This window comes from Drosophila takahashii, chromosome 2R (genome assembly GCF_030179915.1).
Source record: "Drosophila takahashii strain IR98-3 E-12201 chromosome 2R, DtakHiC1v2, whole genome shotgun sequence".
NCBI lineage: Eukaryota > Metazoa > Arthropoda > Insecta > Diptera > Drosophilidae > Drosophila > Drosophila takahashii.
Window position 1 is genome coordinate 36,552,974 of NC_091679.1, and position 26,497 is coordinate 36,579,470.

At 37.0% G+C, this 26,497-nt stretch overlaps 9 protein-coding genes across 17 annotated transcripts; 4 read left to right on the forward strand and 5 right to left on the reverse strand.

Annotated features, from left to right (window-relative positions):
* Positions 1-334: 334 nt before the first annotated feature.
* On the reverse strand, positions 335-4,888 carry Gpat4 (Glycerol-3-phosphate acyltransferase 4). 3 transcript variants are annotated; one of them, XM_017150110.3, is made up of 7 exons: positions 4,629-4,888; positions 4,027-4,236; positions 3,725-3,967; positions 2,963-3,199; positions 1,630-1,863; positions 924-1,180; positions 335-857 (listed from the first exon to the last, which is right to left on the reverse strand). In XM_017150110.3, exons 1-7 carry the CDS (start codon positions 4,761-4,763, stop codon positions 554-556), a joined length of 1,620 nt encoding a protein of 539 aa, XP_017005599.2. In that variant the 5' UTR covers positions 4,764-4,888; the 3' UTR covers positions 335-553. The 3 variants fall into 3 exon arrangements, with proteins under 3 accessions (XP_017005599.2, XP_017005598.2, XP_017005597.1); XM_017150109.3 differs by lacking the exon at positions 2,963-3,199 and having other exon boundaries at positions 4,629-4,886; XM_017150108.3 differs by lacking the exon at positions 1,630-1,863 and having other exon boundaries at positions 4,629-4,885.
* A 674-nt stretch (positions 4,889-5,562) lies between these two features.
* Positions 5,563-8,250, forward strand: yki (Transcriptional coactivator yki). 4 transcript variants are annotated; one of them, XM_070212561.1, is made up of 6 exons: positions 5,563-5,614; positions 5,817-6,591; positions 7,024-7,115; positions 7,552-7,707; positions 7,944-7,996; positions 8,068-8,250. In XM_070212561.1, exons 1-6 carry the CDS (start codon positions 5,575-5,577, stop codon positions 8,170-8,172), a joined length of 1,221 nt encoding a protein of 406 aa, XP_070068662.1. In that variant the 5' UTR covers positions 5,563-5,574; the 3' UTR covers positions 8,173-8,250. The 4 variants fall into 4 exon arrangements, with proteins under 4 accessions (XP_070068662.1, XP_070068663.1, XP_017005606.2 ...); XM_070212562.1 differs by lacking the exon at positions 5,563-5,614 and adding an exon at positions 5,621-5,762; XM_017150117.3 differs by lacking the exon at positions 5,563-5,614 and having other exon boundaries at positions 5,621-6,591.
* A 599-nt stretch (positions 8,251-8,849) lies between these two features.
* Rap2l (Ras-associated protein 2-like) lies at positions 8,850-11,337 on the reverse strand. The gene is made up of 4 exons (XM_017150061.3): positions 10,850-11,337; positions 9,393-9,530; positions 9,167-9,284; positions 8,850-9,075 (listed from the first exon to the last, which is right to left on the reverse strand). The coding sequence occupies exons 1-4, from the start codon at positions 10,982-10,984 to the stop codon at positions 8,918-8,920; spliced, it is 549 nt and encodes a 182-aa protein (XP_017005550.2). The 5' UTR covers positions 10,985-11,337; the 3' UTR covers positions 8,850-8,917.
* A 1,148-nt stretch (positions 11,338-12,485) lies between these two features.
* On the forward strand, positions 12,486-13,269 carry RpL39 (ribosomal protein L39). Its single transcript, XM_017157913.3, has 3 exons — positions 12,486-12,604; positions 12,692-12,795; positions 13,130-13,269. Exons 1-3 carry the CDS (start codon positions 12,602-12,604, stop codon positions 13,176-13,178), a joined length of 156 nt encoding a protein of 51 aa, XP_017013402.1. The 5' UTR covers positions 12,486-12,601; the 3' UTR covers positions 13,179-13,269.
* Positions 13,270-13,801: 532 nt separating this feature from the next.
* On the reverse strand, positions 13,802-14,829 carry RpL12 (ribosomal protein L12). Its single transcript, XM_017158118.3, has 5 exons — positions 14,752-14,829; positions 14,625-14,686; positions 14,455-14,528; positions 14,215-14,395; positions 13,802-14,067 (listed from the first exon to the last, which is right to left on the reverse strand). The coding sequence occupies exons 2-5, from the start codon at positions 14,659-14,661 to the stop codon at positions 13,862-13,864; spliced, it is 498 nt and encodes a 165-aa protein (XP_017013607.1). The 5' UTR covers positions 14,662-14,686; positions 14,752-14,829; the 3' UTR covers positions 13,802-13,861.
* On the forward strand, positions 14,762-24,130 carry ppk29 (pickpocket 29). 3 transcript variants are annotated; one of them, XM_017157918.3, is made up of 19 exons: positions 14,762-14,897; positions 15,585-15,828; positions 20,520-20,790; positions 20,853-20,989; positions 21,049-21,145; positions 21,199-21,383; positions 21,438-21,520; positions 21,575-21,622; positions 21,685-21,845; positions 21,898-22,305; positions 22,372-22,723; positions 22,792-22,928; positions 22,994-23,090; positions 23,149-23,336; positions 23,391-23,473; positions 23,525-23,572; positions 23,627-23,714; positions 23,778-23,899; positions 23,955-24,130. In XM_017157918.3, exons 10-19 carry the CDS (start codon positions 22,244-22,246, stop codon positions 24,059-24,061), a joined length of 1,284 nt encoding a protein of 427 aa, XP_017013407.1. In that variant the 5' UTR covers positions 14,762-14,897; positions 15,585-15,828; positions 20,520-20,790; positions 20,853-20,989; positions 21,049-21,145; positions 21,199-21,383; positions 21,438-21,520; positions 21,575-21,622; positions 21,685-21,845; positions 21,898-22,243; the 3' UTR covers positions 24,062-24,130. The 3 variants fall into 3 exon arrangements, 2 of the variants coding, with proteins under 2 accessions (XP_017013407.1, XP_070069214.1); XM_070213113.1 differs by lacking the exons at positions 14,762-14,897; positions 15,585-15,828; positions 22,372-22,723; ... (6 more) ...; positions 23,778-23,899; positions 23,955-24,130 and adding an exon at positions 19,471-19,600 and having other exon boundaries at positions 21,898-22,052; XR_011417903.1 differs by lacking the exons at positions 21,199-21,383; positions 21,438-21,520; positions 21,575-21,622; ... (9 more) ...; positions 23,778-23,899; positions 23,955-24,130 and having other exon boundaries at positions 14,883-14,897; positions 15,585-17,607; positions 21,049-21,063.
* On the reverse strand, positions 15,810-16,804 carry eEF5 (eukaryotic translation elongation factor 5). The gene is made up of 3 exons (XM_017158119.2): positions 16,599-16,804; positions 16,159-16,360; positions 15,810-16,093 (listed from the first exon to the last, which is right to left on the reverse strand). The coding sequence occupies exons 1-3, from the start codon at positions 16,802-16,804 to the stop codon at positions 16,022-16,024; spliced, it is 480 nt and encodes a 159-aa protein (XP_017013608.1). The 3' UTR covers positions 15,810-16,021.
* On the reverse strand, positions 17,693-25,346 carry LOC108068384 (mucin-2). 2 transcript variants are annotated; one of them, XM_017157906.3, is made up of 4 exons: positions 19,706-19,853; positions 19,583-19,644; positions 19,319-19,518; positions 17,693-19,266 (listed from the first exon to the last, which is right to left on the reverse strand). In XM_017157906.3, the coding sequence occupies exons 1-4, from the start codon at positions 19,752-19,754 to the stop codon at positions 17,781-17,783; spliced, it is 1,797 nt and encodes a 598-aa protein (XP_017013395.2). In that variant the 5' UTR covers positions 19,755-19,853; the 3' UTR covers positions 17,693-17,780. The 2 variants fall into 2 exon arrangements, 1 of the variants encoding a protein (XP_017013395.2); XR_011417902.1 differs by lacking the exons at positions 17,693-19,266; positions 19,706-19,853 and adding an exon at positions 25,215-25,346 and having other exon boundaries at positions 19,442-19,518.
* Positions 24,465-26,327, forward strand: gammaSnap1 (gamma Soluble NSF attachment protein 1). The gene is made up of 7 exons (XM_017157911.3): positions 24,465-24,600; positions 24,665-24,732; positions 24,983-25,098; positions 25,226-25,420; positions 25,481-25,551; positions 25,610-25,967; positions 26,141-26,327. The coding sequence occupies exons 1-7, from the start codon at positions 24,536-24,538 to the stop codon at positions 26,177-26,179; spliced, it is 912 nt and encodes a 303-aa protein (XP_017013400.2). The 5' UTR covers positions 24,465-24,535; the 3' UTR covers positions 26,180-26,327.
* Positions 26,328-26,497: the final 170 nt, after the last annotated feature.

Consider the following 26,497-nt stretch of genomic DNA (forward strand, 5'->3'; position numbering starts at 1 on the left):
ATCCACTCGATCGCCCCAAGAAAACGCGGAAGTATATTTTAATTACCTCTATAGGTGGACAATTAATATAAAATAGAAATGTGGCACAGCACTGAGTCATTTATATTAATAACCGCACCGCGCATAATTATGAATATGTAATGTAATTATTTACCATTTCTTTGGTTTCGTTTATCTTTGGTTTCAATAGTTAATATGCAGCTGGGGAAAAAACTATAGGTTGCTGACCTGGTCTCGCTTTATTCAACAAAGAAGGCCTCACCTTCAAGCCCATTCTTCGACAAAGTGTGACTGGCCTTTTAGCATAACAAAGAAATTAATTTACACCAATCAGTTCCAGATGTTGTGATAATCAGCTTATCAGATATCATTTATTATTTATAAAATAGATAAATTAATTAATATACAAATAATTATTATAATTGTACATTTGACTTCATCTTTTATTAAACCATCCAATAGTTAATCGTAATTTATACAAATTACAGTCGCTGCAATACAAATTATGTAAAATAATGTATATAGTTTACAGTCACTGTAGAAATATGTTAATTTAGGTTGAGTCCGACTTCAATCGATTGGCGAACTCAACTTGCTGGATCTCCCTCCACTCTTTCTTTGGCTTCATCCGCTTCAATTGCCCGTCCCAGACGAGATCAATCAAGCCTCCCTGCTTGGCGATAACGCTCTTCACCCGGTTCGCAAAGTCGATCGCCGTCTCTCCATCCTGCCTGTACATTGGAGGCAGGTACCACACATCGCACACAATGGCCCACGAGGTCATCATCATGTACAGATACTGCATCATCGAGTACTTCGCGCTGTTCCAGAAGGCATCGCCAAATCTCGGATCGTACCTTGAAGACAAATTATAAATTAGACTTAGTTTGAAATACCCAGCAACATCCTTATTAAGTACTCACTTAATGGCCACCGGATAGATGACGCCGCCAACTTCGAAGCTTCCCTTCTTAAATTGCATTACCGAGGTGTTGTTGATGCAAGTTCCCTCGGGGAAGATGAGAATCGGTGGGTTGTTTGGATCAGAAACGTGCTGCTTCAGTCGCTCAGCCACTAAATGCCGATCCTTGGCCTCGCCACGTTCAAACCAAATGTGAGGGGATGCTCTGGCCAGAGCTCTTTGCAAAACCCCCAAGAAGCCTCCATGGCGTTGACCAATCTAGAAAATCGGATGTAAGCTTATTATCTGGTTTTAAAAATGCACACAATTAAAAGCACATAAAGCCAAAACATTAAACATGCAAAACATAAAACCATCACCAAAGCAAACTACAATTCGGGTTAGTACCTGCGCGTGCATAATTTCGGGGAGATATAATTGTTTAAATTCAGCCCTATAATATTTCTGTAGAGCTATATCAGATCTCGAGCTGACATCAGAGTTTTTATATCTTTGAGTAATAATAGGGGCATTTAAAAATTTAGACTCGGAAACTAAAATATTTGATCCATTTACTATTTTGGGAAACAAACTAAATAAATAAAAAGGGTTATAAACATTTGTGATTATATTCACTACTGGAAACTAGGAAAATAAGATGTTAAATATAAAGATCGTGATTATTTCCATACAGGGGTTAGTATCTACAGGTTCCAATGTGGCCTTACCAGGGAATAGGTCGAGTCACACATCAGGACCAGCACATCTATGGGGCTGGTATGATTGGCAACACAAATACCAGATGACGGGCGATTATCCTCATTGTGGTAGGTTATAACCGCCGATATTGCGCTGGACAAAACACCGAAGCACATGCCGAGCACCTTGTGCACGAGATCGCGCTTGAAGGGCCCATCCTTTAAATATCCCACTGCAGCCGTGCAAACTGTTAACCACACTACCTAAGATTGCACGAAACGAGAATGGGAACAGTAAGGGAATTCAATTATATAGAGCTTTAAGGTCTTTGGCATAATCTTGATAGTTGGGGTTGTTCAAAATCATTGGAGGTCTTCATAGCAGTCATCTTTGATTCTTGACTCACATCCTAAACTGATTTAAAGGAGAAGTTTAATTTTCTGTAAGTACAATAGTTTTCATTATCTCAATCCTCAAAATTAACTTCTTATGGACTTAGATTGTTTAGATCTGTAGATTCTATAGTTCTATATTTTTATTCGCTCATGCGAATTGATTATTTTTCGTAAGACCACCCCGCAAACAAAATTCCCCGGGGAAACCACACAAAACAGCTGAAACTAATCGTCAGACGTAATATAGGAAGGTAAATCGTGCACGGGTAACCGTTAAAGCAATAAATTCAATAATAAATTAATTGATTTCATACCCATGGCGCTTATCTTACCTGATTCGCGTTCTTGGATACTCGCACAGCAAACAAATAAACTAAAAATCAGCCAAAGTTTACATTACAGAAGACACACATTTAGGCGGGGACAATAACAAAAGCCAATATTGCAACATAGAATAGTACCACATGTAAAACTGCACCTTTAATTAAATTCATGCATGCATTCTCGAATCGACTTTCTGCTTGAACTCGGAATAGTTCCGTCTTATCGGGTTGTTATAAAAAAATTCATGTCAGCAAGGTTGACCAAAAGTTATCGAGGCTTGTAGGTATGTTAATATGCGTCGGGTCTAAACTCCATGTATACAAAGATAATGGCTATCGGGCAAGGCACATTCAATGGAACTCTTTGATAACATTGGTCGAATGAAAACTAATAAAATCGTTGAACCATATATATCTGCAGTTACTAGGCTGCTAGTCAAAGTCTGAAGCCCATGAAATTCTTTATTTTTACAGACATTTAACGATCCTGCTGATCATGAAATAAATCCCCAGAATTTAGTACTTTTACATACGAGAACGGATTACAAAAATATGCGATTTCGGGTGTTACATGCATGCATTTTTTTTAAACTTAAAATGAACCAGTTTTATGTGAAGAATTTAAGTAAAAATTTCTTTCTCACCAAAGAATAGGTACAATCGGTTGATAATATAGCCACATCCAAGGGAGAGGTGTGGTTGGCTACACAGAACCCAGAAATGGTGGGCTTATATTGTTTATTGTGGAACTTGATAAAGGAGGACATAGAACTTGAAATAAGGCGGAACGTAATTTTGAATGACAAGCTCGCTAGAGAAAGCCGTACAAATCGAAAGGGTAAACAAGCCACAATCGAGTTTGATAAAACTGCAAATAAAACCTAGGAATTAAATAATTTGTATTAGAGAAGGATTAAATTATAGGACAGACACAAAACAAATAAATAATGAAAAAAATAAATTGAATTACTGATTTACATGGTTAAAAATTAATCAACAAAAATTCGGTTAGATCACTGTTTTAAATTGGGAAGTATCTGTAGTAACTTCTAGTAAAAGTTAGTGCAAGCAATTCATATGTTAAATGCGCAATTCAGGTTCGTCCGCATAAACCCTATACTTTTTCTCTAAAATCCATGTCTTAGGTGGTATTTAATCAGTTGTAGAAAGCACTTCCCTTTTTTGGTAAATACGTCACAAACAGTTTCGGTCCGTCTAATCACTTTCTTTTTGCACACTGTAGGGGTAACTATTCAACAGCCCGATTCCCATGCATGATGATAATTTAACTTCCTAAATGCGAATAAAATATTGACGAGGATACTCCTGGAGGGTAATTATTCGCATGCATGGGAATCGGGACAAGTCGTTGTGGAAGAGCCATTAAATCAACCGATTATACTCACACCAACGAAGCAGACCAGTACTCGGAGTGGCATTAGGATTACGTATCGGATGAAAAAGCCAAACACCCAGATGGAAGTTATTTTCCAGGAAATAAATTCATAGTGCCTATTGGTGCGTGTGAGCATGTTCCAGCTCTTGAGCTCCTCAGCCTCAAAACGCGATGTTACATCGTCTTCGATAATGGCTTCCACGCCTGACTTGACGTAGTCCAGACACTTTTCGAAATCAAAATTGATTTCATCCTGAAAGGCATAACAATTAGGGGATTATTGGGTGCCTTTAAAATCGTAGGTGGTACTACCTTCTGGGAGGAAATTGGTTTCTCGGGCGCAGGCTCCTGCGCCTGGGGCAGCAAAACTGCATCCCTGGTGATCAAGGTGGCTCCATTGGTGCCTTCTTTGGAATCGGCGTCGTCCACTAGTTGCACTCCCTGTTTGTCGTCAGTCTTGGGATTTTGAACGGAAAATTGTTGGTTTTCTTTGGATGCTGTCTCTATACTGACTCGACCGTACTGAAAATGGATTTGAATTTGATTTTGATTAGTTATTAACAAGTGAAGCAGGGGGATTATCTACTGATAAGAAAACATATCATAACCATAATCAGGCGAGGTAATGACTGGGCAGTTTACATGTGACCGAAAAGTGTTAAATATGCACTTGAAACACACTCCAAATCAAGGAAAGTTTTAGAACGTTTGAGAACTACTGGCGAAACAAGACGCATTATAGTACATGCGTACGACAGACGTAGTACGATTGTATTCCAAAGCTGACTATATTTATGGACTTTGGAGTACCTTAACTATTCGTAATGCAACACCTTTTGACAATCATCCACACTGCATTAGAGCACCTTTCAAGGGCTTTTTATTCGTAAAGCAAAAACCAAAACAATATTTACCTCGAATATCCTTAGGAGAAGGTTCACATACGCTTTTCGGACGCCGATTGATTTGTTTATGGCGGAAATAAATATCAGAAATGAGAGGAAACCCCCGATGGGGATCCAGAATATGTCCAGTAGCGCGCCGATCATTTTACATTTGGTTCATGGGACATTAGTTATTGTCAAGAGCAAAATGCTTCCGAATTGTGTCGTGCCAATATATACAATGTTAAAATTCTTTTTTTTGCTGTAGAGGGAACTAGAGATGGCCAATGGCTGTGTTGAAAACCTGCCTCGTGCCCCGAAAACCTGGCCCGCGCTCATCTCTAGCGGGAACGAACGGAAGGGGGGAGTTCGGGAACCGATTGGAAGCGGAATGGCTTGTTCCATGCAGGTCGTTCCCCAGAGGTGGGAACAAAGGTGCACTGAAAGAAAATGGGGTAAACTCGCACTCTAATTCTTGAGTACCACGTACTTATTTAAAAGCGTGTCGGAAGTCATTAATAAATTGCCAAGCACATTCACATTGTTCGGTAGAATTTAATACGTGTTAAAGGAAGTATCGATACCATTAGTTTTCTACGAAAGATCAAGTTTATCGATAACTTTTAGTTAAGTCAGACGTATTAACTTTAAATTAAAAAATAATATAATTGTAACCGCATAACTTAAGACCATAACTAACTAAACATCAAAGCAAAGAATAAATTTAATAAAGATAATAATTACAATTTCCATAGGTATAAGTATACTCTTTGCCCCCCATATGCCTTGGGCGCTAAAGCTCTTTTTATTATCTATTTACCAGTTAGCACACTAACCACCAGCTAATATAAGAAACGAAAACAAATCAAATCAAATCAACAGATCCAAATCCACTTACAGAATACCCCTGACGTTCCGCAGGTGCAGCCACGAAACCGATAACACGGGGAACGCTGGAATCAGAACGGACAAGTGGATGGTGTTCCCCAAGTGTGTTTTTTTATGTTGGCAGTTCCGTAATTATTATTATTACTATTATTTATTGCAACGAAGTTTAGTTTTTAACACATTAATGTTATAGTTTCGCCTAGCGCAGCGCGATGGAGTGATATGTATATGAACGAACATATATGTGCGCGTGCCTAATCGCTAAGATAATTCTATGTAGTTTTCGTTTGTATACAATAAGTGCCTTTTATATGTTAACGACGATGTCAGCCAGCAGCAACAGCAATGCAAACAGCCTGATCGAGAAGGAGATCGACGACGAGGACATGCTGTCGCCGATCAAGTCCACCAATCTGGTGGTGCGGGTCAACCAGGACACGGACGACAATCTCCAGGCGCTATTCGATAGCGTCCTGAATCCGGGAGACGCCAAGCGCCCGCTGCAGCTGCCCCTGCGCATGCGGAAGCTGCCCAACTCCTTCTTCACGCCCCCGGCTCCCTCGCATTCGCGGGCCAACAGCGCCGACTCCACCTACGACGCGGGCTCCCAGTCGAACATCAGCATCGGCAGCAAGGCGGCCCAGGTCGTCCAGCAGCCGGATGGCCAGTCGCCCATCCCACAGCAGCTCCAGATCCAGCCATCTCCGCAGCACAGCCGCCTGGCGATACATCACTCCCGTGCCCGCAGCAGCCCCGCCTCGCTGCAGCAGAACTACAATGTGCGCGCCCGGAGCGACGCAGCAGTAGCCGTAGCCAACAATCCGAATGCCAATCCGAGCAGCCAACAGCAGCCCGCTGGGCCCACTTTCCCCGAGAACAGTGCCCAAGAGTTCCCAAGCGGTGCCCCGGCCAGCTCCGGCCAGATCGATCTGGACGCCATGAACACCTGCATGTCGCAGGACATACCGATGTCCATGCAGACAGTGCACAAGAAGCAGCGCTCCTACGACGTCATCAGCCCCATCCAGCTGCAGCGCCAACTGGGCGCCTTGCCACCGGGATGGGAGCAGGCCAAGACCAACGATGGTCAGATCTACTACTTGAAGTGAGTATGAATAAATTACAGATGGTATCATATGTATGTATTTCCATCTGAATGTAGTATTGTAAAAGTAAGTACATAGTAATGGTTGATGATCTAAAACTAAATCAATTTATAGCATTAATAGCATTGGAGTAAAAGAATACCTATAATAACACAAGTCTTAACAATGAGTTATTTATTTAAAAGTACAACTTAGACATTCTTATTTGCCAATAGAAATGTATGGATACTAATTTAGTTAGGATACAGGAATTAAAAATTAAGTTTTTTTCTAAAGATTTATCCTATTAACATACAAATGACGCGTACTTTTTAATCAGAAAACTAATGAGTCACAAAAATCTCAAGATTTTTTGATAGACTTTAATAATTTTAAGTTTTAAGTTATATGACCAACGAAAGCATCTCCATAATGGTTTTTCCTACTTCCAGTCATACTACAAAATCTACGCAGTGGGAGGACCCCAGAATTCAATATCGCCAGCAACAGCAAATCTTAATGGCCGAGCGGATAAAGCAAAATGGTAGGTTCCAATGGTGACTTCATGCCTTAGATAAGTAAATCGTTAACTGCCTGTGGCTGCGTTTCATTGTTAACCCATTTAAATCATCTGTTGGAGAACTAATTAATTCTATAGGCTAGGCAGGGATAATATAGGCTCTAACTCATATCATTTAACGCATGAATAGCATATAAACCAGTTTAAGGGAATCCATTCAATTTAAGTAAATGCATTAAACTACGTTTTTGGGATTGGGTTGGAGTCTTATCATTTTGGCATTCGGAGTTGGGAGGTTCGTGTTGATTTAAAATTTATAAAATGGATTTTGCAATGTGCTGCATGATGTTTGCAAATGCCCCACAGTTATCATCCGCTTACACTGCAGCATTTCCTTTTAGACCTATTTTAATTTGTTTTTATTTACTTTGGTTTGTAATTCATTGTTTTTGTTCGATAGATGTTTTGCAAACTACAAAACAAACTACCACATCGACCATTGCTAACAATATGGGTCCACTGCCGGATGGTTGGGAGCAGGCAGTTACCGAGTCCGGAGATCTTTACTTTATAAATCACATTGATCGAACGACTTCATGGAATGATCCCAGAATGCGTAAGTCTCGTTCCAACACCCCAACTAGCGTAAGACAACGAGACACACACAGAGATATCGCAATCGTAGAGATATCGCTAGATAACACTTGAGTGCGCAGTGGGCGGGGGGCGGATCACGTAATTCCCATGGCATCTCTGCTTTCACTATAGTACTGATCTTGAGATAGAGGCTGAAACACTCCTAATCTTTCTCATGCCTTTATTAACATCTCCTATTACCATATATCTTTGCAGAATCTGGGCTTAGCGTGCTCGACTGCCCAGATAACTTAGTGTCTTCCCTCCAGGTAAGCATTATTCGACCCCCGAAAACCCAACCCCTATTGGACTACTGAGTTTCACCAATTTCCCCTTTCAGATTGAGGATAATCTTTGCAGTAACTTGTTTAATGACGCACAGGCCATTGTAAATCCGCCGTCTTCCCACAAACCTGACGATTTGGAATGGTATAAAATTAATTAATTCAAATGTATACATCTGTATTAGACCTAAAAGTTTTATATTTTGTATTATTCTAAATTAAATATTTTTCAAATTTTATAGTATTTCTTTACATACATATTATTGAAGTTTCTGTGTTTATTAATCTTGGTGTGCTTTTACTCTCTTGGCCCCTGGTGCATCGTCTTAACTCAAGGGTTTCAAATTAACGAACTGATTAAAAAGAAGAAATCGGCGCGGCTAACTAATTCAGATGACTTTCGATTGCCAAAGAGAGAGTTCAGGTGGTTTAAAGGTGTGGTTAGCAGCGATGACTCATGTAAAAAACCGCATTCCCCTCAACTTTTGTAAAGTGCGAGTAAAAGAAGAGCAGAACTGTTCTGTAATATGGTTTTGTACCAGAATGTAGCGTACTTGATGTCCTCTTTAAGCATAATGGGGCTGTTTTTAATTGTAGCTAGAGATGATAGCCTCTAGATAAGTCATCGTATTATCAACTTTTTAACGTTATCTTTAAGCTATCTTCATGACAGTCATATATGGCTGACGTTCCTCCAATCATTACTGGTCCATGATTCATGATCAAAATACCTAATTTTCCCTTGAATTATGTAAGTCATTGTTTAAAGACTGTCCAAATTTATTCAATTTAAATTATAATTATTGCCCTTCTCAACCAATAAGGAGTTTCTTCATCATTTCGTTATCTATTAAATATTAGTAATTTTATTTTTAACTATAATAATCTTACAATTTTACAAAATTTCTATAAAAGCGTACAACAACAGTAATTTTTTTTTTGCCGATTCTCTTGCGTCAAGTTCATCTCTCGAACGATGGTGGCGAATACTTCGTTTACGTTTATCCGATCCTTTGCCGATGCTTCGATAAATGGACAGTCCCACAGTTGTGCCAAGGCATTACCTTTGAAAAATATTAAAAAAACAAAGCAAAAGCATTAGTATTCGAATTCAGAAGAAATATATGTGAGTAATCAAAGAATATAGATGCTTACCTTCAGCGGTGGATACCTCTCTTTGGCAATCTAAATCGAATTTGTTCGCGACTAGTAGGATGGGTGCTGGCTGACTTCCTTTAACTCGAGTGATCACATTTTTCATACTAGAAATATCCTATAGAAACAAAGAACGAATTAGCTTCAATACAAAGATTAAAAATCTTGGTAAAAATAAAATGTGAAGTAAGCACGATGACCACAAAATTACTTGTGGCTTTCATACCTGAAATGTTTGATGGTTCGTAAGTGAATACATTACAATAAAACCATGACCATTTTTGATATAGAGATCTCTCATGGAAGCGAATTGCTCTGTTCCCGCGGTGTCCAATATTTCCAAAACGCATGGCGAGCTGTCCACCTGCAAATGCAAATAAAAGAGATCCATTTTTTAGTAAAATAGTTTCAGGGCGTTGAACTCAAATAGGAATGTCTTAAGAACATGGGTAAACATTTGTTCTCTTGACTTGGGACGGATTAATTGGAATAGTTATTTACTCTTCAAGGGGTATGTCAATAGGTTTACTTTTCCGTAAGTAAACTGCAGTATTAGGGGTTGTACAAGTGCTTTCTGCAAAATGGGGTAGTATATACGATTGTGGGCATGTGCGAATGCGGAAGAAATGCTTGCTCTTTGTCTTTTAACATCATTAGATATATGTATTTCGTTTTGACGAAAGCGACTTTTATGCGCTTGTATCTGGTTTTTAGAATGAAAAGACCGTTTCCGAGATTCATGAAATATCAGATATCCGATGAACTTACGCCTGTGAGAGTGTGTGCGTATGCATGTGTCACTTACACTGCACAGTGGACCCGAAATTGGCTTTTCGAAGTGAAACTAGACATTGAGAGAGTTGGCTTTGATTTAAATTAAAATCCGAGACGCAACAATTTGCCAAAACACACAAGATGAACAGTTATTACTAAATCTCTCAGCTAGGTTTTTTAATATTTTATATTTTATGATATAGGATTTATAACAAAACAAATTTATTATAAAAAAAACTGGCCTCTACAGGCCCATTGTGCATTTTCGATTTTCCGTTTTTTTGTGGTTTAGTAGTGATGAATATTTGAAACGATTTATATTTATTTGGGTCCCGGTGATGACAAATAACTATGAAATAATGCTAAAATTATATACACAACTTTTAATCAGCAAAAGCTGAAAAAAAACAAATGCTCTGCTCAGTGTAGAATGCATATAATATCTTAAGAACAAGTTTGGCAGGCAAAATGAAACGAGAATTGCAATATAAGGGAAAGAAAATGCAGGTTGCAGAGTCTGAAAATGTTATCACTCCGCTCCCTATTTATTAAACCCCCCAACTGCCGACGCCTATGATTCATTTTTAAAACTGGCTTGGCCATTAATCCTTACACCAACACCTACGCCTATGCTGAAATATGCACATTTGGATGCACAGACGCCAGTGAATTTATGAATATACATATGTACGTTCGTACATATATACAATTAATCGCCCATTATATGTATCTACATATGTATGCATACATATGTTTGTATGTGCCCGTAAGCACAGACGTTCATATGTATATGCGTGATTACGCTTAGTACATACATATAAATATATATATAGATATGTGCGTGAGTCTGCGTTTGTAAATTGATTATGTCTGGTATTCCGATATCGTCCATATGAACGGTTTACGTACCTCTATTTCCTTGCGGTAAAAGTCCTCGATGGTGGGATCATACTTTTCAATAAAGCATCCCGACACGAATTGCACCGTGAGGGCCGATTTACCAACTCCCCCCGATCCGAGCACAACAACTTTGAATTCGCGCATTGTTAAATCAGCTTTTTTGTGTTATTCGATGCGTGCAATATAGATGCAAATGTGTGTTCTGTTTCTGTACGTGTTTATATTTAACACTATTTGTGTGTATGTATTTCAACTCAAAAACCGTTTACAAAGCTAAATATTATGTATGGATTGACATTGCGTTTCAATTTTCAATGCACGTAATGCACGTATGTACGTTAGCTGACAAAACTGCGCTCTACTAGTTCATCGTCCTCAGCAGGAATCGGTTTTTATTTTTCTTAAACACATATTATATTGTAAAAATATAATAATCAAATGATAATTGATAAAATGATGACACTGACACTTATGGGAAAATGGAACGATGCATATGTATAGAGGAAATGAAATAATGGTTTTAGAACAAAAATGTTAGGGGCAGATACACACGACAATAGTTACAGTTATCGATAGGGTTCCATCGACAGTCGAAATTAATAAAATAAACAAAATAATTTGGAAAAACGTAATTAAAAGCAAAAAAATTATATTAATTGTTGTAACAAAAGATTTAAAAGATGATTTTCTTTGCAAAGTTTAAAAAGCTTTATTTCACTAGACAATTCATATAAATATTTTCTACTTTTAACCTATAATATTTTTTGAAAAAAAAATTATTTTAGGATTTTACAAGAGTTTTTTGCGAGGTTTAAACAAGGCAAAATATATACAATCATATTTTTATTTTGTTGAAATATTCATACAATTCCGTAATTCGATAACATTATTTGTTAGCAGATATCGAAAAATTTAAAATTCATTAAAATTACATTAAATTAATTAAAAATAAAATGTCAATTATATGGATTTGTTCATTTATAAAAATTGTGGATAGCCCTTAACGCATTTATGTTATTTGGACTATGTGTTTGTATAGCCAGTATAATTTTCGACGTTTTCTGCGCGAATAAACCTTCTGGACCCTTGCTGGATAAAATTAAAATGTTGTACCTGGTTTATTGATTAAAATGAAAGTAACAACAGCTGATTCGGAAACTTTAACCTAAAACATTAGTGTTATCTATAATTATGTTGGTGTTGTTCATATTTGCAAAGATTTTTGTATTCAAGGCTTGAACTTAAGTTAGCAGAAATAAATAATTAGTAATGTTTATAAAGTTTTAGTTATCTTAACTCATCTATTAAATTGAGACTTTATAGATATGAAACAAGTGTATCGATATTTTTATAATCCTGTTATTAAAGTTATACAAGATAATTTAAATTTCCGACTATTCCAGTAAGATTACTCGTATTTTTCTGCACACTAGATGAGTTTCACATTCGTGCCGGAAAGTTGAGATCAGCTGATACAAATACTGGATGTCAAGCGAAACGTGACCGTCCTTAAGTTAACTTTAAAGAATAATAAAAATATATGACCTAAATCACAGTTGATATCAAAGACTACCGAGGCAATAATGTCACAAGTTAATAAATGTAATACATTTTTTAGCGATATAGTTCCATGTTTATTATTTTCCGTTTCTTTACCATCGTCCCGAAATCCACGACCTTGCGAAACCGTGAACCTATCGACCCTCGACCACCACCAACACTTCTTTCTTTCCGGTGTGCTCGTTGAATAGATCGGACGAAATGGTGGGAAATCTAAATATTTATTTGAAATCATTCGATTTTTCGTTAGTTTCGAAGTACTAAAACGCCCGATTTATCTTTCTTTACCAGGCTGCACACAAGTCGTTCAGAATAAAGCAGAAGCTGGCTAAGAAGCTGAAGCAGAACAGATCCGTTCCCCAATGGGTTCGTCTCCGTACTGGAAATACTATCCGGTGAGTTTTATATCGATTTTCCCTAAAATCGAAAGGAAAATCTATATTGTATATGTTGTGCTAGTTTTCGGTTGTTTTTAAAATGTCTGTTCCAAATGTAACATAATTTTCGCTTTGTTCTCGGAGACGCGGGAGCGCCGGTATATTTCGCCAAAACAAACATGGTTCCCCCGAGAACTTGCCTAAAAACAAGTTTTAAGTGATCCGCTCATGCCGTACTTTCGTTTAAATCAAACTTTTAGCCTTGATAGCATGATAAAACTACTAGCCCACAACTTGTGTCATCGAATTATATGAACCCATCTAACTTGTACTCTCCGTTTCCCATTTTCAGGTACAACGCTAAGCGCCGTCACTGGAGGCGTACCAAGTTGAAGCTGTAAGCTGTTGATTCCAGAAGCTCCGCAATTTGTTGGAATGCTGAAGATCTTTTCAAGAATATAAAATAAATTCGTTTTCAATTTTCGGATTAAACCACTTGTTATGTTTGTACGTTGGGTTTGAATGGGAATCTATTCTTGGAATCTTTCCATAGCTTGGACGAATTGGATAGGAATCCGCCAATAAAAAACATTTTTGACCGCAGATGTCTGAAATGACTACTTACAAAAGGAAAAATTCCATTGAAGCGATGCAATGCTAATCTGAAAGGTAGAAATACCAGAGTATCATCCAAAAAGGCTACGTCATTATTAGACAAATGTCCGGCTGTTGTCAGAGTCCGGATCAAATCTAAATGTTCAGATACTTGGAAATCTAGAAACACTGCTTAAGTCAGTTTTAATCAGGTGGGCGGGCACTTACTAATATTTACATACTGGTCATTTGTTATATCTTATAAAAGGTTTGGTGTTTCTTATTCCACAAATCAGCCTTGGATCGTTTGCCCACTAACCACTTCAATTACTTCTCTTCTACTACTACACCATCCGCTTTATGTACAATCTTATAACTCTTATCTAAAAGCACCTTGGCGGCAATAAGCTCTAAGTAAAATTCTTTCCGATTGGGTCAATTATTACAGACTGTAACGCGTACAATTTATTAATTCTGGATTAAAAACTGTTTATTCCGCGGGAACTTCAATGGAGCCCTCGTTAAGTTCGTCAATAACATCATGAGGGTGCTTGCCGTCAACGGTGCAGCCGACGCTCTGGGCGGTTCCCAAAACCTCCTTGCAGGTTCCCTTCAGTTCACGGGCCATGGACCTGGGCCTCATCACGCGGGCGATGGCCAGAATGTCATCGAAGGCAATGTTTCCACTGTGCTTGACTGTAATTGAGGAGGGAGGTGGTTGTTAATTGACCGGTCAACTAATTGGGATAGTGCACTTGGGAACGTTGTTTGTGTTTCGCTTTGCCAAAACTAGGCCTGAACCCAAATGCACTAGGGCGCCAGGACAAGCCGGTTAACACTCACTGTTCTTCTGCTTCTTGCGGTCACGTGGGGGTTCCTTCAGAGCCTTGATGATCAGAGAGGCGGCGGAGGGAACCACGGAGATGGCAGCCTGTCGGTTCTGGATGGTCAGGCAGACGGTGATCTTCAGACCCTTCCAGTCAGAGGTGGCCTTGGCGATGTCATCACCGATTTTTTTGGGCGACTGCAGGGGAAATTCTCTCATTAGCACAGGCACGTAAACAAACCGAGATGCATGCTTACCAGACCGAGGGGACCGATCTTGGGGGCCAGGGAGGATGTGGCTCCGACTTCTCCGCCCACGCAACGCAGGTACACTGTAATTGGATAAACAGTAATAAGTTATTTGAGGCCGCCACTTAAATTCCTGGTTTCAGGAGCCTACGTCTCCGCACAAACACTGGATAACTTACCCAATTTAACTTCCGTGGGGTCGAATTTGGGAGGCATTGTGGTATCTCGGCTTGAACAGTCGCTGTAAGGTAAAGATTACATTACATTTCGCCGATTTTTTCAAAGACAGTTTTAGCTCGTACGTACCGCAAAAAAGACACACAGAAAAAGAAAGAACAAGATTATCGATTTCCGGCGAGAGCGTTGAAAGTGACGTATCGCCAAGAGCTATCGGAATGAATAGTGACAAAAATGGAACGCGGAATTGGAACGTGTTCAACGATATAAGCCTGGTAATTATTTTTGATTTAAATATTACGCTTTGTATTAATTTAATCTCTTAAATATTGTTAAATGGTTGTAAATATTAGTTACAAAGTTTTGTAAAGCTTTGTATTAATTAAATCTCTTAAATATTGTTAAAAGGTTGTAAATATTAGTTACAAAGTTGCTATACTAAAATATTTCTCGAAAATTGTTCAGCTTATCGCTCGTCCTGAGTTGCTCATCAATTTAGGTTGAAAATAAATTTAGTCACTAATGAATATAAGGCAATTTTTTAGCTTATAAAATAAAGAATTCATTTAATTTGATATATTCCACCAATTTTTTGGGACCAATGTATAGTATAATTTGTATATCGATTTCTTATCATTCCGGTGTAAATTAACTATCGTTTCAATTCGTGGAATTGATAACATTTTGTTATATTTTTTATATATGTATGTTCCCTTACTTCCGAAGTTCCGAAACATGTACCCTTTTTTTCAGTTTTGAAATCTATTAAGCAATTCAAATTTTTAAACGCACCGGTATGGTTGTAAAATTTTGACCTGCCTCAATTAATATACATAATAAAATTTATTGTACAATCGTCCCACCTTTTTTCAAATTCACATTGTTTCTTTTCTAAATTGATTGTTGGTTATTTTTCTGATAGGTCACCTCTAATATTATCACCTATATTAACAAATTAATAGATTTTCTACCGAACCGATTCCATTCAAAACCGGTAGCATCACCCCATCTGGTTCCCGCCCTGTTTACTGTCGGCATGCTAAGTGACGCCATTCTCTCCTGTCAATCAAGCATTTTGTTTACTTTCCCCATAAACATTTCTTTGCTGGAAAAAAGGCGTCCCACGGCTGAGAAATTTGTCCTCAACAGCTTGTACCACAGAAGAAATGAAAAGTAAGCGGATGAAATTTTACGGATGACGTTTAGGTAAAAAATTTTATTGGCAAACGTGTATCTTGTTACTTAGTTATTCAAACATGGATGCTTCGAGTTTCTGTTATATTTATTACAATCGTTAGAACCAGATTTAAGATGTAGAGCCAACTAGCCTATAACAGCATCTTTGAATAAATTTGTTTCAGATGTAAATGCAACAGAAATTTACAGCGACACAATTTGCTTATTTGTCCAGAGCAGTATTGGTTTTAATTGCGATAACACACTCTTCTCCGCAAGCCTTGAGAACGGTGCACTGGAAACAAAAACAAAGGATTTGATCAGATCGAATTCACGGAAACATCCGCAGAGGAAACTCACCAGTAAGTCCTTGCCATTATCAAAATCTGCACGCAATTGCTCGCCCAATTCACCGTCTGGAACCTTCAAGTCTTCACGCAAATCTCCGCCCTCGTTCATCATTGTAAGGAAGCCGTCATCACTTATAGCAATCAACTGAAGGTCTTCCCTTTTAACATGGGGCACGTCCATGTTGTGAGTAGATGGGCAAATATCTTCATATCTGCAAGGATGAGATAATTAAAAGTGGTGTTTAGTAAGGGGATAATCGCAGACATCTTGCATAATTAAAGCTTAAGAAAGCCTTCGAGAAAATAGCGTCGCACCGGTGGACTCCACTCTCCATAAATTTATTGATAACTTTAGTCCCGAGATAAGATTACTTGCGAACGCTTTTTGGTGATAATATTGAAGAGCCTCCTTTGTGCTGCTGCATAGAATAGGAAAACCCGTATACTCACTTCTTGTTGGAGAAAATGTCAATGCCAACCATGTGAACCTTGGCGTGTCCGTGCTTTCCAGTCTTTGAAGTAGACATCTCGACAATCTTGCATGGCCGGGACTTCAGCATGACGAATCCGTTTTTGCGCAATGCCGAACATTGCATGGGATAGGTCGTCGATGCGCCGGAATCTGCCACATCGAAATGATCGTCCAAATCAGCCATATCTGCCACGACACAAGAAGTTGATTCGATTAATTATTTGGTAATTGATTACGAATTAAATAAATTAAAGCTAAGCACAAAGAGACATCCGTCAGTGTAGAAAGCACACTATATACATCAGAGTTCTATGGATACATACAGACACAGACAGATTCGCAAGTATGTATGTAAATACGAGTGTGTGCAAGCCGAAAAATGCATACATATGTATATATATATATATCTCGGCAGGCCATATATGTATGTATCCAAAATGTCGTATGCCAAATGCACACCCAAGCACTTTAATGTTCAAACATTTAAATTGGCAAAGTCATCGAGACACGGCACTTGAAAGTTGTGTACTGCAGAATTGTACATATATGTATGCACATATGTGTGTAAATACTTTCTTTCGCACATAAGAGGTTAATTCTACTAGCTCCCACTAATTTTCCAACTGTTTCAGTGATCTCCAAGCGCCAGTAAACATTTCCGGCGTTTCACGGATCAATTTGCAAATTTTTAATCCGCAAAAATGCGAAATTACTAACCTACTTGCAAAGTCCAGTGACTGTTCCAACCGAAGATGTAAAATGAAAGAACCCTGCTATCGAATCAAACCCACGTTTTGTTTCCGGTCAATAATAAGAGAGGAGCAGTGGTGCATCTTAGCACTCGGAATTATCAGCGCATTCCGCTTTCGCTTGTTTTAGGGACGGTGGAATCGGAATTAGAGACCTAATTGGAATTTTTGCAAACCGTATATGGGCCTGCCAACTTATTCGGAAATCAGAAAATAAAAATGAACGAATAATATACCTGTAAGAATAAATTTGTGTTTTAATTTTTTTTGCTAATTCATATATTTTTATAATATGATAACTAAAATAAAACACATATTTTTAATTTGTGCTTAGTAATGTCTCTGTTAATATAAATATTATTTAATATTCCTCTGTTAATTTACACATTTTATATGCATGACTATACGTATTTACTGCTGATTTACTTTCTTGAAATATACCTCAATGGGCAAGGACGGTATAAAGTTGTCGTTCTCTAAATGTTTTATTTTTCTGGAGCTGTGCTGCTTGGACTTTACTTTAGTTACTGGCTGCCTCATTTTAATAGTGCCGCTGGAAATAGTCATTATTGCAGATTCCGTGACAAGCGCCAATTTTTCTTCTGGTATTCCATCGGCGCGAGATTTAGCCACAGTTTGTCTCGTTGATTTCGACGAGTTTCGAAAGATTAAATTTTCATCGGTAATGGGCGATTTTTGGGTGCTTGTTGTTGTGCGGCGTTTAAACTTATTCGGTTCGTTGTCGCTATCGATTGTTGTGTTTTTTGTTGGCACTGGGATTACAGTGGAATTAAGGTGTTTCCGCCTTTGATAAATTCTTTTTGATTTTTTATATTCCACTTTTGGTTTATTGGAATTTGTAGAATTTCTTGTTACTTGAACCGGGACTTTTTTTGTTGATGCCAACACTCGGAGTTTTCTCAATTTTCTATTCACATTTGTTTTTCTTGTTGCTGGAGTGGGTGTAGTAGTTGTATCGGGTAAAGTGGTGTTACTATCGAAAACCGCTGCTGTCGTTATATTTTGAATGTTCTTTGGCGTTTCTTTAGTTGTAACTAGATTTTTAAGATGAAGCTTTAATAATTTCAATTTAGTTTCAATACTTGACGAAAAGTTTTTGGTGGCTTTCATGGATTTGAACCTATGTTTGTAGGATTGCGTTGTGACATTCGCTGTAGAAAAGCTATTTTGTATAGGTTGCGGTGTTGTCCAAATAGTTGGATTTTGAAAAACGGGAGATTCAGTTGTTGTTGTTGTAGTGGTTGAGGTGGTCGAACTAAACCAATTTGGTCTGGTGCTATATTCAAAATCAAAGTATGTGGTCTTCGCTGGCAAAGAAAATTCAGTCGTAGTACTAGTAGGAATGGGTTGTGTGGTACGCGTAACTCGCTCAGTAAAAACCTCTTGGGGACTTTCTGTAGTGAATACTGGGTGACTAGGTCGAAAATCTTGGTCTTTTGTTGGGGACTTAGCCAATTTTGATGCAGAGTGGGGTAGAATTACATCGTCTAAAGTAAAGTAGGTATGAGCAACGTAGTTAAAGTAAGGCAGAGTAGTTGTTGTGGTCACTGGTTGTTCACTGGGCATACTGTGCGAGCTAGATTGGTCCGGAAACGAGTTTTTGAAGCAGTTCTCTGTGCATGTTTTCCAGCTTTCAGTGGAGTAGTCTGAATGATTCGGAACGCCCATCAAGCGTTCTGCGTTTGAAAGTGTTCCCGCCGTTAGAGGTACGAACGCGTTGACGGGAGCTATATTGAAATCCACTGGTGGGTTTACGGGAACCGAACTATACTCAATTGTGTTAACAGGAGCCGCAACGTAGTCCACTGTAGTAGTAGTAGATGGTGTGGAGGTGGTTTTGAAACCATGAATATTATTTAAGTCCCTAAAGACACTCCTGAAAAATAGATAGAAAGAGTGATCTCATCTATACAACAAATACAGCATACCTTTTTGAATTTCCATAACCTTCGTGATATGGAACAGGAGAGTGTACATATCTTGGTAACATCTGCATATTACGCATATAGTTTTTTAGTCGCATTTTTCCTACCAAAATCGGGGTCCTATTGTTGTACCAATAAAACTTTCGCATAGCGTTTGGATGTTGTCTATATAAGAAAATGGCTGGATGATCCATCGACCACATCTGAAAGTTGATTGAGGTACTTTCGCTTTTCTTCTAGAGAGATATCAATTTGATATATATTTACCTGTCGTTTTGGTCTCATGTAAGTAGAAGATGCCTTTATATTAAGCAGAATATAAAACAGTCCTGTAAAATAAATAAAAGTCACTTTAATTTTAAGGGTTATAATAGACTCTGGCTTTCATACCTATTGTCATGTAAATGACAATAATGCTGTTTTTCACTTTCCCCAACATTTTGTACGAATACTTTTTACTGCAGGCAACTAAAGACTACTAGCATTGGTTTTTCATCCAAATTATTTGATACTTGGCTTGGAATCGAAGGTTTTGTAGACTATGCAAGGGGATATAAATTTGCTAAATCATTCACACTTTTAAAATTGTAATATTGCCGAATAAATTTTATGTTGTTTTAAAGATAGAGTTACATTATTATACTTTATGACTGCTCCTGTCCCAAACGGAGTGTCCTTAAATATTGGAAAAAACTTTACTATTAGCTTTCCTTACGTTGCCCTATGAATGATGGTTGTTAAGATAGTTTTCAGATGCTGCATCTCAATGCTAGCGTGTGTGCTATGGAGCATAAAAATGAACGCTTGGACAAGCTCATCTTCTCTGTTATAATTGTTGCAGCCATATAATTGAATACACTTTCATAAGGTGTCTTAACTTTCTCAAAATATTTGCCCATTTTGTTTGATACCCATTAATGCATTTAAACGTTGCCTGCATAATCATTTTAATTAAAGAATGTTTTATGAATCGGAAAGATTGCATGCCTGATTACTTTTAATTATTTACTAAATGATCGCATGCCTGATTAATTATAATTGTTTACTAAATGCTCATAGGCATCTCTATATAAGTTAAGGTAATATGGAACTTATAATAATTAAGAGCAAAATGTCGGGAAAAGCAGCCATAATATCTCTGGTTGAAAATAAAAGGTATAAATCTGTTTTTCTAGTTAAAATCTTTAATTTTGTATCATTTCAGGTTATTTTGGATATTTGTGCTCATTGTTTTAAAGAATATATATGAAACGAATTGTACGACATTTCCATCAGTAGCAATATGTCTGACAAAACACAGGATTGGCGATGAATTTTGGAATGCTCTTCACATGCGTTTTCCCGGAAAACAAAAAATATCTTACCGCGATATGAAAGCCTTATACAATTATTTTTATGTAAAGTCAACCGACACTTACATTGGGCCACTTAGCAATTCTTCGTGGGACGTTGATATTTTGGACTTAAGGAGAGAGGTTAAATAATGGTAACATATGATATGATCTCTCTTATTTAAGATTTACCCTCCCGTTGATAGTTATTCCCTAGAACGTGCAAGGAGTTTTTTGATCAAGTCTACTTTACTGGAAAACTGATACCGGACTGCGAAAAAATATTTAAGTTTCATGAGCTAGAACATGGTTATTGCTTTCTTGCAAACAACTATATGGACTAGTAAGCTTAAACATCAGTTATTTTAAATAAAATTTAACTTTTACTTGTAATTCCCTCAGTGACAGTGCAGAACAAATGCCCTTGCAGTATTCTTCGTCGGAAAAAAACCCGGTTCTACGACTGGTCCTTCGACCCCCCCCAATATATAATTATGAAGTAAAAACAAAAACTAATATGATCGTTGATAAATAAGTTTTTATATTTTTTAGTATTATGTTCAAAGCAATGAGGATTTGCCGAATTTTAATAGTTCAGGTTATTCGATTTCATACATTCCTAAGAAGGACGTTTTTAAAGTGGTTGCGAATCCTAATAGCAAATCGATCAACGAACCCATTTCTAAACGGCAGTGTAGATTTCCAAATGAAAGTACTATCAAAGGATATCCTTACAGGTGCGTCCTAACATTGTATTTCATCCCTATTTTCTTTTAAACATTTTCCAACAGTCGTTCGACGTGTATGGGCAATATCCTTAGTGAAATAGAGTTGGAGAAATGCAACTGCACTCTATTCAGTTATAGTGATCAAAGTAAGTTAAGTTACATTACTCCATAATATTTTCTAATGTATTTGAGTTTCTTAGGTTCAAAAAACTTTTGCGGAATCGAGGGAGTAGATTGCGTGGGCAAAAGTAACGACATTTATTAAAATTGTAAAAAAATTATAGAATTCAAATTTTACTAAAACTTGCAGAAGCTAGACATTGGTCTCTAGCACCGGCTTTTACGCCATGTTTACCATCCTGCGTGCATCGAAACGTCGTTTTTGATGCTGAAAAAACCAAAACTAGAGATGACCTGAGGGCATATCTGATCGATATAGAAATAGAATCTCCACTATAGAAGATCCACCAGGTTAGATTTGGATAGCTTCGATTTTAACAGATTGTATATTGAATATTTTTAGCTGTTGGCGTTGTAAAAGACTATTGGCCCAGAACATATTTACTTAACCCTTTTTCATTGAAAACGTTTAAAACTATGGATCTTAAACTTCTATTCCGTTTTCAACTTAACATTGTCGAGCACATATAAAATATATTCAGCATATTTGTGTTTAAACCTGTGTTTTTTCTTATCGTTGAAAAATCTCATTAATACATTAAAACCTTGCGTGCATCATTCGGTATCTTAAAAAAAGGATGTGTTGTGCATCCAAAATTGCGTGACGAATGGGGACACATATATAATATACTAATTTCCAAACGCTTACACTTTTTATTGTAGACAAAATGTAATCAATACGATGCAAAATGTCGAGTAAAGCAGTCAAAGCTTTTACAAAATTTTTAATATTTCTTGTTAGCAATAAGAGGTAAATTTTCCAATAACAAATATTTGATCTGTGAATTAAATACTCAACTTCAAATTATCACTGCAGATTATTTTGGATATTTGTGGTACTCATTTCTGGATGGAACATGATAACAATATTCGTTCTTCTGAAGAATAGATATGAAACAGATTCCACGAGTATAGGAGTCTCAACTGCTTACTCTCGTTGGACCAACACCTTCCCATCTATTGGAGTCTGTCTGTCAAAAAGCCGTATAACCAAAGAGTTTACGGAGGCTATTCAAAAACGTTTTCCTGGAGAGAAACAACCCTACACCTATATAAGAACGTTATACGATTACCTATTTATAAATCCCAATAATTTGTACATAAAGCCGGATTATTGCCTCGATCTGAATTCATCATGTGGAGTTGATATTCAAGATATGAGAAGACAGGTACTGTTTTGTATTTTGTAGTTTTTTTCATACTATTTTACAGTTTATTTTTACGATTCTCGATATAGTTATTCCCCAGAAATTGTACCAAGTTTTTTGAGCAAATTTACTTTAATGAAAAACTGCTACCGGACTGCGAAAAAATATTCAAATTTCATGAACTAGAAATGGGTTATTGCTTTCTTGCTAACAATTTTATAGACTAGTAAGTTTTATTAGAAATCAACATTCAACTAATATTTAAAAGGATATTTCTTTAAAATTTCCCAGCGACAGCGCCGAAAAAATGCCTTTGCAATATTCTTCATTGGATAAATACAGGAGCCTCAGATTGGTTTTACGAAGTGGTCTTGTATATGGGTATGAAGTAAGAACCCTTCATATATTAGTACGCAACATACAATTTATATTGTGCCAATTTTTAGTTGTTTGTTAGCAGTCCTGAGGACCTCCCATATTTTAATGCTATAACTTACCCGATCTCCAACGAGCCAACAATACATGCCTTTAATGTCGAGGAGATTCACAATCACGATGATGTCATTAAGGAGCCTATTTCTCAACGGCTGTGCAAGTTCCCAAGTGAAAGTTCTATCGAGGGATTGCCTTACAGGTCAGCTGACTCTTATGAATTTAATCTTTAATTTTCTCAAATATATTCCCACAGTTTTTCGATCTGCATGTCTCTCATCCGAAGTGAAATTGAAATGAAACTGTGTAACTGCACTCTATTTACTCACAAAGATCGAAGTAATTTCGTGAATTGAAATCAAACACTTTATCATATTATCGTTTTTTTAGGTTCAAAAAACTATTGCGGAGTGACCAATATTGCCTGCTTAGACGAAGGTAACATAAATTGCTAGGAGTGGTAATGTAAATGCTTTAATCATATAATTTCAGCAAAACTGGCCGAAAAAGTTAAGGCCTTTGTTGGGTCTAATATGTCTTGTTTGCCGTCCTGCATGGAACAACAGCTTAGCCTGGTCGGGTAAGCGATTGATTTGTAATTATTTGTAATATATATTTATTCTCAATTTCTACACACTTATAGGTCTCGAGAAGATAGAAGTAGAACCTACGAAAATTCGGAGAATGTGGTCGAAATACAAATAACTTCTCCACCTACCGCAAGATATTACAGAACAGTTACCCAGACCAAACTAGATCTTATAGGTAAGTTCCATTACGTCTTTCATCATTAATCTTTGTACTCATTTTAACTTTCCAGTTGGCATTGGAAGTGTGATCGGACTCTTCTTTGGCGCATCATTACTTAACATTTTGGAAATAATCTCTTATTTTGTTAAAAAACTTAAATCTATGTGTTTAGGTTAAGAATCATTAATGCTCTTCAATTTGGAATCTTCGCAGCGGCTTTTTAAATAGCACAAATTAATAAAAACATTTTTCGCAAAGGCAATCCTTTGTTTTTATTTATAAATATGCTAATTGTTATTAATTCGTAAATTTAAGTGAAAGTTTTTTTTTATAAAATAATCCAAATTTTTTTCCCATGCTTGACGTTAGTGGTACATTTTAAATTCTGGAAATATAAAAAAATTGTTTCAATAACTATGTGTTTTAAAACACCCATAGAAGAAGAATTATTTAACTAAATAGACAAAAACATTTTTTTTATTCTATTCTTGTTTTTTTTTAATTTTTTTGGACATGCGTACTGCGACACCTGCCTAAAGTTTTCAATCCCCCGTGATTTCTGAATTGTTATTTCACTTGTCGCCTTCGGTCACACTGTTTGCAAAACGTAAACAATAATTGATTTTTCCTACAAAACAAAAGTGGTTGAAAATGTCTGGAGTTGCTGCTAAAAAGATTGCCGAAGCGGAGGGTTTGGTGAAGGAGGCCGAGAAGAGGTACTTTTAATAATAATGTACAGATGTGGATGAGTCTTCGAATACAACCAATTTATCTTTGCAGTTTGAAGTTGTCCATGTTGAAATGGGTACCTGATTACGATAGTGCTGCGGATGAGTATTCCAAAGCTGGTGAGTACTATAAAGTTGGTGTGACTAATATTTTCCATTAATAATAACAGTAAAAGATATCTGTGAAAAAAGTATCTAAATCCTATTTTTACTATAAGATTACCATTATACCATCTTATATTGGTGATACACACACATTTGTATACGTGGTTTGGGTATACACATATGTATTTGTGAATGTCAAAGAATTTTATGTTTTTAATAACTATCAAGTAAAATTACTAAATTGTATAAACCATTTTATTTCCAGCAACCGCATATCGAATAGCCAAAAGCTATGATAAGAGCAAGGATTGTTTTCTGAAGGCGATTGATTGTTATAAGAACAACAAGTCTTGGTTCCATGCGGCAAAGGCATACGAGCAGGTTGGTACAAAATATTATAATGAGCCTGAAAATCCCCCAATTCGGTTGGATTTAAATCTTATATCAATAGATGTTGTTAATAGCTGAATACATCGGTATAAATCTTAAACACTTACGTATCTTTTAGATTATTTTGCTGTCTAAGGATTCTGATAAATTACACGAAGTTGAGGAGTACGCCAACAAGTCTGCCAATTTGTATCAACAGCATGGTTCTCCAGAAGCTGCTGCATCCGCATTGGATAAGGCAGCCAAATTAACCGAATCCAAGCATCCTGACATGGCATTGAGATTCTACCAACACGCTCTAGAAGTTATAATGGCGAGTACCATTATTTAATGTTATTATTTATTTTGTTAATGTTGATCCATTTTCCTACAGATTGAGGATTCCGTCCGTCAAGCAGCTGAATATGCATCAAAAGTTTCCAGAATACTGGTCAAACTCAGGAGGTATGTACTCCATTTATCACATCAACGAGAATAATGTTCTCAATTTAAAATCTATCAGGTACGAAGAAGCCACAAATGCGCTCAAGAAAGAGATAAGCTTAAATCAGCAAACAGAATCCTATGGCCAAATTGGGCGCTTGGTCGTGGCCTTGGTAATGGTACAATTAGCTCGCGGAGATTCTGTGGAAGCCGAAAAGACCTTCAGGGAATGGGGCAATTGCTGTGAGCCAGAAGAAGTATCCACGTTGCAAACACTTTTGCAGGCTTTTGATGATGAGGACCCTGAATTAGCTGCCAGGATGCTGGCTTCTCCATTTATCCGACATATGGACGTTGAGTATGCAATTCTATCCAAAAACATTCCATTACCTCAGGGTATTCAGCTGGAGAAGAAAAGCAGCGATAATGCTGGAGTTGTAAGTACTAATAGTTTTTATTATTTTTTTTTTTTTTGTTGCAAATGTAGTTTATTTTTCATTTTGAAAGTTCCGTTTCCGATAGCAAATGTTTACTTTTAATCAAATTTTCCAAATATCGATAAATGTAAAAACAGCTGAGTGATTAAAAAACTATTTTTCCCACATTTTAGGAAACCAATAACGACGAGGACGAAGGAGGTCTCTGCTAAATACATTACAGTTTTCGGTCTGCTTGTTAGTCAAAATATATTTATCGTTAATAATGACGCTTTTAATATATAAATTGTTAAATACAAATTTCATCGCAATCGTTGTACTAATTACCTTAAGAATTAAATAAAACAAAGAATACTACTACTTTTGGAATGTTATGAGATTGGGAAAAACAATTTTGATAAGCGCTGTCTGGAAATGGAAAGTATATAAAATCAACTTTATTTTTTAATCGAATTAAATAATTATTTGGCAAAAACTGTGCCATTCCACCGTTTCAAACGCAGAACAAACGTTCATGACGCGTCACGACG